Source organism: Symphalangus syndactylus, chromosome 9 (assembly GCF_028878055.3).
Source record: "Symphalangus syndactylus isolate Jambi chromosome 9, NHGRI_mSymSyn1-v2.1_pri, whole genome shotgun sequence".
Lineage (NCBI taxonomy): Eukaryota > Metazoa > Chordata > Mammalia > Primates > Hylobatidae > Symphalangus > Symphalangus syndactylus.
Genome location: NC_072431.2, coordinates 94,550,642 through 94,564,593, shown reverse-complemented (window position 1 = coordinate 94,564,593; position 13,952 = coordinate 94,550,642). Strand labels below are relative to the sequence as shown.

The 13,952-nt window shown below is 38.8% G+C and overlaps 1 protein-coding gene across 4 annotated transcripts in view; it reads left to right on the top strand.

Moving 5' to 3' along the window:
* SEPTIN7 (septin 7) overlaps positions 1–13,952 on the top strand; it is a 114,307-nt gene that overhangs the window by 58,888 nt on the left and 41,467 nt on the right. For 3 of the 4 annotated variants that reach the window (XM_055293433.2, XM_055293430.2, XM_055293432.2), the window contains exon 3: positions 5,865–5,971. In XM_055293433.2, the coding sequence (XP_055149408.1) occupies positions 5,865–5,971 (107 nt within the window). Of the gene's footprint in view, positions 1–1,043; positions 1,058–5,864; positions 5,972–13,952 lie in introns of all 4 variants that reach the window. The other variant, XM_055293431.2, reaches the window with a different exon arrangement.

Here is a 13,952-nt window from a genome sequence, read left to right as displayed (position 1 = left end):
TGGGAAAAGGTATTATTGTAACTGAAAGCATAATTAGATATTTGCTAATTTTTAAAGAGTATTAAAAAAGCAGAAACAATTTAGAAATTTGATAGTAGATAGTAGTATGAGGTGTACATACTGTTTAGAATAAAGGGAGAAACCTTCATCACTTTCCAAAAAGGGAAGTTACTCAAAAAAAGGGGGAGTGGGGCGGTGGCAAATAGTCCAGTCCTTAACTAAGAAAACCATGAACCACTTTTACTTCTTTTTTTTTTTTTTTGAGACAGTCTTGCTCTGTCACCCAGGCTGGAGTGCAGTGGTATGATCTCGGCTCACTGCAGCCTCTTCCTCCTGGTTCAAGCAGTTCTCTTGCTTCAGCCTCCTGAGTAGCTGGGATTACAGGCATGTGCCACCAGGACAGGGTAATGTTTTTGTATTTTTAATAGAGACAGGGTTTTGCCATGTTGCCCAGGCCTGTCTTGAACTCATGAGCTGAAGTGATCCCTCCGCCTCGGCCTCCCAAAATGCTGAGATTACAGGCATTAGCCACCACGCCCAGCCCCCACTTTTATTTCTGATTTTAGTAATTTGAGTCTCTCTCTTTTATTCTCAATCTAGTTTATGGTTTGTCAATTTTGTTTATTCTTTTGAAGAACTAACAATTGGTTTTGCTGATTTCTGTTCTTTTTTTGAGACAGAGTCTAGCTCTGTCGCCAGGCTGGAGTGCAGTGGTGCAATCTTGGCTCACTGCAACCTCCGCCTCCCGGGTTCAAGCAATTCTCCTGCCTAAGCCTCCCGAGTAGCTGGGATTACAGGCATGCCCTGCCACGCCCAACTAATTTTTGTATTTTTAGTAGAGACGTGGTTTCATCATGTTGGCCAGGATGGTCGCAATCTCCTGACCTCGTGATCCGCCCACCTCAGCCTCCCAAAGTGCTGGGATTACAGGCATGAGCCACTGCACCTGGCAGATTTCTATTTTTTTTTTTTTTTTTTTGAGACAGAGTTTCACTCCTGTTGCCCAGGCTGGAGTGCCATGGCATAATCTCGGCTCACTGCAGCCTCCGCCTCCTGGGTTCAAGTGATTCTTCTGCCTCAGCCTCCCAAGTAGCTGAGATTACAGGCATGCGCCACCACACCCAGCTAATTTTGTATTTTTAGTAGAGACGGGGTTTCACCATGTTGGTCAGGCTGGTCTTGAACTCCTGACCTCAGGTGATCCACCCTCCTCAGCCTCCCAAAATGCTGGGATTACAGGCGTGAGCCACCATGCCCGGCCCAATTTCTATTCTTAAAATCTCTTTTATTTATCTCTGCTCTCATCTTTATTTTTTCTTGTTTTTGCTAGCTTTGAGTTTAGTTTGCTCTTCTTTTTCTAGTTCCTTATGGTGTAAACATAGGTTGTTGATTTAAAATCTTCATTTTTATGTAAGTGTTTACAACTATAAATTTCCTTCTTAGCCCTGCTTTTTCTGCATTCCATAAGTTTTGGCATGTTGGGTTTTTATTTTTATTTTGTCTCAGGGTATATTCTAATTTCCCTTGTGATTTCTTTGATTCATTGGTTGATAAGAATGTGTTGTTTGATTTCCAAATATTTGTCAGTTTTCCTAGTTTCCTTTTATTACTGATTTTTAGTTTTGTTTTATTATGATGGGAAAAAATACGTTGCTTGATTTCAATTCTTTAAAATTTATTAAGACTTGTTTCTTTTAGTCATTCCTGAAAAATGTTTTACATGCCCTTGAGAAAAATGTGTAGACTGCTGTTGTTAGATGCAGTGTTTTGTCTATGTCTGTTAGCTTCAGTTGATTTACAATTTTCTTCATATCCTCTGTTTCCTTGTTTATTTTCCGTCTAGTTGTTCTGTCCATTATTGAAACTGGAGTATTGAAGTGTCCAACTATTATTATAGAACTGTTTGTTTCTCCCATTAATTCTACCAATGTTTGCTTTACATAATTTAAAGTTCCGATGTTTGGTGTATATATATGTTTTTAATTGTTACATTATCTTGGCAAAGTGACCCATTTATCAACATTTGAAGTCCTTTGTCTTTGATAATAGTTTTTGACTTGAGACTATTTTGTCTGATATTAGTGTGGCTTCTCTACCTTTCTGGTTACTATTTGCATGAAATATCTTTTTCCAGCCTTTTACTTTGAATCTGTGTGTTTTCTTAGATCTACAGTGTGTCTTTTACAGATATGCAGTTGGGTCATGTCATTTTATCTATTATGACGTTCTGTGACTTTAATTGGGGGAGTTTAATCAATTTACATATAAATACTAGTAAGGAAGAACTAACTTGCCATTTTGTTTTCTGTATGTCTTTCAGCTGTTTTGTCCTTCATTTCTTCCATTACTGCCTTTGTTTGTGTTTACTTGATTTTTTTTAGTGACACAATTTGATTCCCTTCTCTTTTTTTTTGCTATATTTTATAGAAATTTTCTTTGGCTATTATAGGGATAATATGTAATATCCTAAAGTTATTACAGTCTAATTTTTTATACCAGTTTAACTTAAATCACATTGAACAACTACACGTCCACTGCTCTGTCCCTCTTTTATGTTATTGATGTCGTAAATTACATTATTATACATTATGTACCTATTAACACAGATTCATGATTTTTTAATGCATTTGCCTTTAAAAACTCATAGAAAATATGAGGTGAACTTGCAAGCCAAAATTATAATAATACTGGTTTTTATATTTGCCCTTGCATTTACCTTTACGGGATCTTTATATCTTTATATTGCTTTGAGTTACTGTCTATAGAATCCTTCTATTTCAACCTGAAGGACTACCTTCAGTATTTCTAATACATGTGTAGTGATAATGAACCTCCCTCAGGTTTTGTTTATTGGCGAATGTCTTTATTTCTACCTCATTTTTAATGGTCAGTTTTGCCAGATACAGAATTTGCATTTGACAGTTATTTTCTTGTAGCACTTTAAATGTATCATTGCACTGCCTTCAGGCTTCCAAGGTTTCTGCCAAAAAGTTGGCTTATAGTCTTATTTGAGGATTCTGTCTATGCAGTGAGTCGCTTCTCTTTTGCCACTTTCAAGATTCTGTCTTGGCTTTTGACAGTTTGATTGTAATCGTGTTGGTATTGGTTGTGGGTTTTTCTTATTTGGAGTTTGTTGAGATCCTTGAATTTGTAGATTCATCAGTTTCATCACCTTTGGGAAGTTTTTTCCTTCATGTAATCTCTGTGTTCATTTCTCTTCCTCTGAAACATCCATTAGGTATATATTGGTCCAGTTGATTTGTTTCATAATCTCTTGGGCTCTGTTTAATTTTCTTCTTTCTTTTTTCTTTCTGCTCAGATTTGATAATTTCAATTGTCTTCAGATTTGCTGGGTTATTTTCTTTTGCCTACTCAGTTCTGCTATTAAATCTATATAGTGAAGTTTTCAATTATTGTATTTTTCAGCTCTACAGTTTCTGTTTTTATAATTTCTCTTTATTGATATTCTCATTTTGCTTATTATTTTCCTGTTTTCCATTCATTTTGGTTCATTTTTTTCTTTAGCTCTTTGGGCATAGTTCAGACAGCTGCTTTAAAGTCTGTCTAATAAATCTAATATCTGTATTTCTTCAGGAATGGTTTCTGGAAATTTTTATTCCTTGGAATGTGCTGTGTTTTCCTATACCTTGTTGCATGCCTTGTGATGTTTTTTGAAAACTGAGTATTTGAAAGAGTCACCTCTCTCCGTTGCACACTGGCTGTGTACTACTGGGGCATTTCTCTGCTGATTAGTTGAGCATGCCCTTAACCTAGTTAGTGATCACCCCAAGGTGAAAGCTTAAGGTCTTCTTTTCTGAGCATTTGTGTTGCCTAGGCCTGTGGGTCGCTTTCTCAATTCCTCCTGTATGCATGGCTGCTTTTGAATGTCTTAATTTCCCAAAGAGTCACACCTGGATACTCAGATGGTCTATTGTATCTACCCACTGTAATCTTATGCCCCAAACATCTATTGTGTCCCCTTGCAGCTTTCATAAATGGTGCCCATTGCTTCTCTCACCCAATGAGGTCCCAGTTAGGCAAAACAGGAATCAGTTCTTCTGGCAGACCAGAGAGGTTAAAATGTTACAAGTTAGGTCTGCACTCTTCCTGCTCATTTGAAGGGAATGAATTGGGAATGGGTTTGCTGCCTCCTTGAGACCCAGATAAACCGCAGAAGGGGTGGGACAAGATCACAGAAAAATGTCACAAAAGTTTTGCATGTTTTTTTCTTAATTGGGCATTTGCTTTGTTTTGTAGACCTTTGACTGTTTTTCACAGATCCTGTAAGGTTAATTCAACTAGTTTCTGGTTGTTTTTGGTGTTTCTGTGAGGGAATGAGGCTTTGAGCTTTTTAATTTGCCGTTTTGCTAATGCCACTCAATAATACTTTTTAAATTATGAAAATAATAGAATCATATTGAAGGAAGTTTACAGCACCCAGAAGTATAACAAACTAAGAAAAATCATCCGTATTGTACTATCCCCAGAGCAGCCACTATTTACATTTTGGTGTGTTACCTTTCAAACTTTTGTTTTTCTTCCTCTCTCTTTTCCCTTTGTCCTCTGTCGTCTTGTTCCCCCACTCCTCACCACAAATAAAAAGGGGAAAAAAACTAAAAAAAACCTCTAAACATAATTTATTGAGTACAGTGTTAATTTTTTAATTAGCATACTTTTGTTTTTAATTTCCTAAAACATTATTGTATATACTAAAATTTTCATTTATATTTCCAAAAGGAAATATTGTAGATATTTCTGATAACATCCAAATGCTTGGATTTTATTCCAGTCTTTCTGCTTTCAAGGTATAACAGTTAAGAAAGAATCGAGTGTGGCCAACCCATGTTACTTTCCTGTGACTTAGACATTTTTGGCATTTTTACATCTAGTAAAAATTGGCATGCTCTCAGTCAAAGGGGTAAGCCTAGACCATGTGGAAAGGATCTTATCTCTTTTGAGAGCTAATATAAAAAGAATTCCTCCTAGACATAAAAATATTGTGACATCAGTTACTTAGGCTAAACATGCCTATTATTCTGAGTGAATTATTAACAATAAATACTTTAACTTTGTGCCATGTTAATTATCATAATATGGTTTATAATTTATTTTAACCTTAGGTTATGTATACCTTGAAGGCATTTATATTTTCGTATACTTGTAATAGTTACTATACACTAGACTATGTATATTAGACTAGACATGGAGAGTCAAAAAAGAGTACGTGATCAGAGTAAAAATCATGCCCTAGCTTCCTTCATGTCTACCTCCTACCTCGAGTAGAAGCAATATAAAAAGTAATTACCTAAGATTTTTTGGATTCTGGTTTGGGAGAAGCACCCTTATATTTAGGCTGATGGGTGGCTGAATTAGAAAGTATTTTTTGTGATTTAGAATTTTATACAGAGATGTTCATTGTGATTAATTATTCTTTGTATTAGCAGATTTTTGCTTTTTATAGTTGCATGATTTCTTGTTTTAGTCATTCATTATTGTCTATTAGTAAAGAAAAACTTTATTTCACTCAAGCAGCGACATATAATCCAACTTGGATTTTTTAATAATGACATTTTTCTTTGGGAATACATTACTGTTAAAAATGTAGAATATTAGATACATTATTTTTAATGAATATAAGTGGTATAATTAGAAGACTGAAAAGAATCCCTGGAAACACGAGTCTAATTTGATAGCTAAGCAACTGAGGACAAGATACTTACTCTCTGTAGCATATTTTCTAATGTCATTTCATTGTCTCACCAAGAAGTACTTGCATAAAGCAAGTTCGATTATAGCATCTGTTGAATATTTAAGATTGGGTAAAGTGGGTGAGTTTAACAGATATTTTCCCTTATTTCTTTTAGGTGAATCTGGATTGGGAAAGTCGACATTAATCAACTCATTATTCCTCACAGATTTGTATTCTCCAGAGTATCCAGGTCCTTCTCATAGAATTAAAAAGACTGTACAGGTATGGATATTAGTATTGCTAATTGATAAGCTGGAATAATATTAATACACACAAAGCACATGTTGTAACTTTTATTATGCTTCCTTAGAGGTAAGATGCAAATTTGCCCTTAGCCAGTGTAAGATGGTAAATATGACTACATAAAATTAAAAAAAAAAAAAAAAAAGTACAGTTCATCAGAAGAATTATCTTGACTAGAACTTCCCAAATTTGTCTAGAGGACTCTCCTAGAGATGACACTGTGACATAGTAACCAATTCCCCTGGAATTGTGCTATCTAGTATGGTAGTCATTTGCCACATGTTTAAATAAATTAAAATTAGTTAAATTAAAAATGCAATTTCTCATTTGCTCCAGATACATTTCAAGTGCTCAACAGCCCATGTGGCAAGTGGCTGCCATTTTTTGCAGCACATATATGAAGATTTTCATCATTGCAGAAAATTGCATTGGATAGTGTAGAGAAAACATGATTTATAGAAAAGCTATTGTTATTTAAATGTATTCTATATTAGTCAGTGGGATAATACCATATAGTCGAATGGCAATAGCAATTCTGTAAGACTCCCAAGTTATATGTGTATATGTGATCTAATTTACTAGTTCTCAGTCTTTGCTATGCATTCCAATCCTCGGTATCCTATTAAATTTAGTTCTTCTAGTAGGTCTGAGATGGGCTGCAATTTCTACATTTCTAACAAGATCACAGGTGATGCTGATGCTGCTGGATGGTTGATCATACTTCATAGAGCAAGGGGCTAGATTCTAGAAATGCACTTTTTATTAAATAGTACAGCAGCCTGTAGCCACATGTGGCTATTAATCTTTGAAATGTAGGTGGTCTGAATTGTGATGTTCTGCAAATATAAAATATACCACAGATGTCTAAGACTGAGCATGGAAAAAAAAATCTCAGTAATTTTTTATATTGACTGTATACTGCAGTGATAATATTTTGGATGTATCAGGTTAAATAAAATTGATTGATTTCACCTTTTTCCTATTTTAAAAGTGGCTACTAAGAAAATTATAAATTATATGATTGACATGGTATTTTTGTTTGGCAGCACTGCTCTAAACTGTTGATTAAAAATATTGTTGGTGGCCGGGCGCGGTGGCTCACGCTTGTAATCCCAGCACTTTGGGAGGCCGAGGCGGGTGGATCCCGAGGTCTGGAGATCGAGACCATGGTGAAACCCCATCTCTACTAAAAATACAAAAACTTAGCCGGCCGTGGTGGCGGGCGCCTGTAGTCCCAGCTACTCGGAGAGGCTGAGGCAGGAGAATGGCGTGAACCCGGGAGGCGGAGCTTGCAGTGAGCCGAGACTGTGCCACTGCACTCCAGCCTGGGCGACAGAGCGAGACTCTGTCTCAAAAAAAAAAAAAAAAAAAATATTGTTGGTGAGCTCTGCTATGTGATATATAGGACATGAGCAGAGAGGAGGCAAGTGAACAGTTCTGGCTGCAGTAGGCTTCATTGAGGCAGTGATGCTTTTAACTGGATTTGAAGAAGTGGTAGTGATCATCCCAGTGCACAGGATGGAGGGACAGTCTGTATATTCTGGGCAGTAACTCATATATATCAAACTACAAGATGCAGTTTAGTAACTAGATCCCAAAGGAGTGATTTTGTGAAGTGAATTTCTTATTTCTCCTTTTCTATGTTTCTATTTCAGGATTTTTTTTTTTTTGGTAACCTTTATAGGGCTTGAGATTTAAAATTACCTGCAAAATTATGCTCTAAAAACTTGATCCTACATGCTTATTTATTTTGTGATAAATACTGGAAATTTTAATCCTAAGTGAGAAAACGAACTTTGAACTTTCTTAATTTGGGTATCTATTATGAATACCTTAATTTAGATATTTATGAATTTAGATATGCAAGGTAAAACTAACCACTACCCAAATTAATATACAGTTCATTTCCAGAACCCTAGTTTCTTCTGTGTGCTCACTCATTCAGTATTACACCCCCCAAAGATACACACCTTAACTGACTGCTTTCTCCATAGATAAATTTGCCTGTTCTTGAATGTTATATACATATACTTTTTTGTATCTGTTTTCTTTCAGTGAAGATTACGTCTGTATTATTTACTCATGTTGGGTGTAGTTCTTTTTCATCATCGTATGTTACTCCATTGTGTGAATGTATCAGTATATCGTTTATTATTTATTTTAGATAAGCCTTTGGGTTTTCAGTTTTTTACTAATAGGAACATTCTTGTGTATGTCTTGGTGGACTTAGGCACTCATTGCTGTTGTGTGTGCATAAAGATATAAAGGTATTTGAGTCTATTTTCTTTGATTTCTAGTGAGGTTGAACATGTCTTTTGCACTCATTAACTGTTATTAAAGTGTTTTGATAATATTTTCTGTCATTTTCTTACTGATTTATAGGAGTTTTAAAAATCTAACTAATAACCCCCTACATTTTAGATATTGCAGACATTTTCTCCCCAGGCAAGCATCTGTTAAAGATGTGACATGCCCTCAATTTATTAGAATTCTTACATTGGCCTAGCTTCAAAATAAATTGTCTAAACTTATTTTACCTTCCTTTAAAATAACACTTCAGGCTGGGCGCGGTGGCTCACGCTTGTAATCCCAGCACTTTGGGAGGCCGAGGCGGGCGGATCAAGAGGTCAGGAGATCGAGACCACCCTGGCTAACACAGTGAAACCCCGTCTCTACTAAAAATACAAAAAATTAGCTGGGCGAGGTGGCGGGCACCTGTAGTCCCAGCTACTGGGGAGGCTGAGGCAGGAGAATGGCGTGAACCCCAGGGGGCGGAGCCTGCAGTGAGCCGAGATCGCGCCACTGCACTCCAGCCTGGGCGACAGCGAGACTCTGTCTCAAAAAAAAAAAAAAAAAAAAAACTCTCTTTACCTTGAAAACAAAGGGGTAATGGAGGTAAGAATATCTCTAGGAGGATTTTTAAGACAGAGGCCTGTGTACCACTGTTAAATATCTTTTCTTTACCAAAAAGAAGACCTGTAACATTTGAGAACCAGATTGATCCTTACTAGAATCCTGTAGAAGTCCTCTTTCCTGATTGAACCATGGAGGTGTTTCTTTTATATACTGGAAACCACTTGAAGATCATCTAAACTCTTTTGCCTATACTTACTCAGGAAAGAACATGCCATATTACAGACAGGGTCAGAGTCATTCAAGAAACCTGAATGTAGTTAGAAAATGAGAATGTAATCTTTTTAATAGTTGGCCAGTAGTCTAGCAGATGATCTGCCCTTGGAAGCTAATAAACTCTCACAGTAGAGGGGAGTTGGTCACCAGTATTGTATCTCAGTCCAGACATATTAGACTGGTAAACATACAGTCCTGAGTTTCAAAAGACAAACGTTTATGAAAATGGGGAGAAAAACCATCTCCTATTATGTAGCTGAATAAGGAGCAAGATTTTAATAAAGACCACGATCTCATATTCTCATCCCTGGGCATTATCTATTTGTAAAGAGACTTGTATCTTAGAGGAGATATTCATTCACATTCACAGTCTTAGAAGGAATGGGAAGCTGTGTACACTGAACAGAGCTGATTTTTAGCCTACTGTGTGTAAAATAGCGGTTCTGATTCAAGTGAAGTTTTCAGTATTGATAGAAGCTCATTAAGATTAATTCTTAACCTCTTATCTTGGACCTCAGGACCCTGAGTTATATCTGTGCATTTCCAGATGCGAGCTGACACCAGTCCTGGAATTCTTTATACCAGTGCTTCTCAAACTTGAGCACACATCACAATCACCTGGAAGGCTTGTCGAAACACAGATTGCTGAGTCCCTTTCTTCATGGGTTGCTATATAGCAGGTTTGAGGCAGGGCCCAAATAATTTATATTTCTGTTTAGTTCTCAGAATGTATTACTGCCAGTCTGGGTACTACATTTTGAGAACAACTGCTCTGCTGCAAACTGGTTTTATCGTGTGTCTGTCAGGGTGAAAGTAGGAGAGGGAAGTGTTTTACCTTAGTTCTTTCAGAATGTTTCAAGTGGAATGAAATGGTACCATGTTCCCTCCATTTTTTACTTATACATATATTTTTCCAAAAGATTGATGAAAATGAAGTGAAATAAAAAATTGAACATTTGAGCTCTAGTTCGTGTTTCAGTATCAAATACAGATACCCAGATTAACAAAATTTTTTGGAAAAATATTGCTTACAATGTTGTATGTATGTTAACAATTAAGCTTTATTTTATAATTTTGTTCCATTTGAAAATTTTTATTTATTTATTTTTGAGATGGAGTCCTGCTCTTTCACCTAGCTGGAGTGCAGTGGCGCGATCTCGGTTCACTACAACCTCCACTTCCAAGGTTCAAGTGTTTCTCCTACCTCAGCCTCCCGAGTACCTAGGATTATAGGCGTGTGCCACCATGCCTGGCTAATTTTTGTATTTTTAGTAGAGATGGGATTTTGCCATGTTGGCCAGGCTGGTCTCGAATTCCTGACCTCACGTGATTCGCCTGCCTCAGCCTCCCAAAGTGCCAGGATTACAGGCGTGAGTCACCACGCCTGGCCTGCATTTGAAAATTTTTAAATCATACTTCATGTCACTGAAAGGGTATTATCTGTCCTTTCTTGGGAAGAAATTATCCTTTTTTCTGAGATTAAAGTCCATTTTAATTTTCTCTTAATGTATTAAGATAATTCTTTTGTGTAATGACGCTGTTAGATTTTTTAAAGTTCTTAGTTGGAAACTTTTCACTGTTCCCCTTTGAAACTTTTTATTGGTCCATGAAGTTTTCTTTTTTTTCCTTTCCGAGATGGTGTCTTGCTCTGTTGCCCAGGCTGGAGTGCAGTAGTATGATCTCAGCTTACTGCAGCTTCTGCTTCCTGGGCTCAAGCAATTCTCCTGCCTTAGCCTCCCGGGTAGCTGGGATTACAGGCGCGTACTACACCCGGCTAATTTTTGTATTTTTAGTAGAGATGGGGTTTCACCGTGTTGGCCAGGCTGGTCTCGAACCCCCGACCTCAACTGATCCTTCCACCTCAGCTTCCCACAGCGCTGGGATTACAGTTGTGAGCCACCGCACCCAGCTGGTCCCTGAAGTTTTGTAAATCACTATTGTAGATGAAGTGGGTGCAAAAGTTTTGAAAGTGAGAAAAGGTGAAAGCAGTATGTACTGGGTGGAGCCAAGATGGCCGAATAGGAACAGCTCCAGTCTCCAGCTCCCAGCCCCAGCGACACAGAAGACGGGTGATTTCTGCATTTCTGCTTGAGGTACCGGTTTCATCTCACTAGGGAGTGCCTAACAGTGGGTTCAGGACAGTCGGTGAAGCGAACTGTGCGCGAGCCGAAGCAGGGCGAGGCATTGCCTCACTCGGGAAGCGCAAGGGGTCAGGGAGTTCCCTTTCCTAGTCAAAGAAAGGGGAAACAGACGGCACCTGGAATATCAGGTCAGTCCCGTCCTAATACTGCACTTTTCCAACGGGCCTGGAAAACGGCACACTAGGAGATTGTGTCCCGCACCTGGCTCGGAGGGTCCTATGCCCACAGAGTCTTGCTGATTGCTAGCACAGCAGTCTGAGATCACGCTGCAAGGCGGCAACGAGGCTGGGGGAGGGGCGCCCGCCGTTGCCCAGGCTTGCTTAGGTAAACAAAGCAGCCAGGAAGCTCGAACTGGGTGGAGCCCACCACAGCTCAAGGAGGCCTGCCTGCCTCTGTAGGCTCCACGTCTGGGGGCAGGGCACAGACAACCAAAAACTCAGCGAGGACCTCCACAGCCTTAAATGTCCCTGTCTGACTGACAGCTTTGAAGAGAGTAGTGGTTCTCCCAGCACGCAGCTGGAGATCTGAGAACGGACAGACTGCCTCCTAAAGTGGGTCCCTCACCCCTGAGCAGCCTAACTGGGAGGCACCCCCCCAGTAGGGACAGACTGACACCTCATTCAACCGGGTACTTCTCTGAGACAAAACTTTCAGAGGAACTATCAGACAGCTGAATTTGTGGTCTCACGAAAATCCGCTGTTCTGCAGCCACCGCTGCTGACACCCAGCCAAACAGGGTCTGGAGTGGACCTCTAGTAAACTCCAACAGACCTGCAGCTGAGGGTCTTGTCTGGTAGAAGGAAAATTAAAAAACAGAAAGGACATCCACACCAAAAACCCATCTGTACATCACCATCATCGAAGACAAAAAGTAGACAAAACCACAAAGATGGGGAAAAAACAGACCAAAAAAACTGGAAACTCTAAAAAACAGAACACCTCTCCTCCTCCAAAGGAACGCAGTTCCTCACCAGCAACGGAACAAAGCTGGATGGAGGATGACTTTGATGAGTTGAGAGAAGAAGGCTTCAGACGATCAAACTACTCTGAGCTACGAGAGGAAACTCAAAACAATAGCAAAGAAGTTAAAAACTTTGAAAAAAAATTAGAAGAATGGATAACTAGAATAACCAATGGAGAGAAGGGCTTAAAGGAGATGATGGAGCTGAAAGCCAAGTTTTGAGAACTACATGAAGAATGCAGAAGCCTCAGTAGCAGATGCGATCAACTGGAAGAAAGGGTATCGCTGATAGAAGATGAAATGAATGAAATGAAGAGAGAAGGGAAGTTTAGAGAAAAAAGAATAAAAAGAAATGAACAAAGCCTCCAAGAAATTTGGGACTATGTGAAAAGACCAAACCTACGTCTGATTGGTGTACCTGAAAATGATGGGGAGAATGGAACCAAGTTGGAAAACACTCTGCAAGATATTATCCAGGAGAACTTCCCCAATCTAGCAAGGCAGGCCAGCATTCAGATTCAGGAAATACAGAGAACGCCACAAAGATACTCCTCGAGAAGGGCAACTCCAAGACACATAATTGTCAGATTCACCAAAGTTGAAATGAAGGAAAAAATGTTAAGGGCAGCCAGAGAGAAAGGTCGGGTTACCCACAAAGGGAAGCCCATCAGACTAACAGCTGATCTCTCAGCAGAAACTCTACAAGCCAGAAGAGAGTGGGGGCCGATATTCAACATTCTTAAAGAAAAGAATTTTCAACCCAGAATTTCCTATCCCGCCAAACTAATAAGCTTCATAAGTGAAGGAGAAATAAAATACTTTACAGACAAGCAAACGCTGAGTGATTTTGTCACCACCAGGCCTGCCCTAAAAGAGCTCCTGAAGGAAGCACTAAACGTGGAAAGGAACAACCAGTACCAGCCCCTGCAAAAACATGCCAAATTGTAAAGACCATCGAGGCTAGGAAGAAACTATAGCAACTAACGAGCAAAATAACCAACTAACATCATAATGACAGGATCAGATTCACACATAACAATATTCACGTTAAATGTAAATGGGCTAAATGCTCCAATCAAAAGACACAGACTGGCAAACTGGATAAGGAGTCAGGACCCATCAGTGTGCTGTATTCAGGAAACCCATCTCACGTGCAGAGACACACATAGACTCAAAATAAAGGGATGGAGGAAGATCTATCAAGCAACTGGAAAACAAAAAAAGGCAGGGGTTGCAATCCTAGTCTCTGATAAAATAGACTTTAAACCAACAAAGATCAAAAGAGACAAAGAAGGCCATTACATAATGGTAAAGGGATCAATTCAACAAGAAGAGCTAACTATCCTAAATATATATGCACCCAACACAGGAGCACCCAGATTCATAAAGCAAGTCCTCAGTGACCTACAAAGGGACTTAAACTCCCACACAATAATAATGGGAGATTTTAACACCCCACTGTCAGCATTAGACAGATCAACGAGACAGAAAGTTAACAAGGATATCCAGGAATTGAACTCAGCTCTACATAAAGTGGACCTAATAGACATCTACAGAACTCTCCACCCCAAATCAACAGAATATACATTTTTTTCAGCACCACACCACACCTATTCCAAAGTTGACCACATAGTTGGAAGTAAAGCTCTTCTCAGCAAATGTAAAAGAACAGAGATTATAACAAACTGTCTCTCAGACCACAGTGCAATCAAACTAGAACTCAGGATTA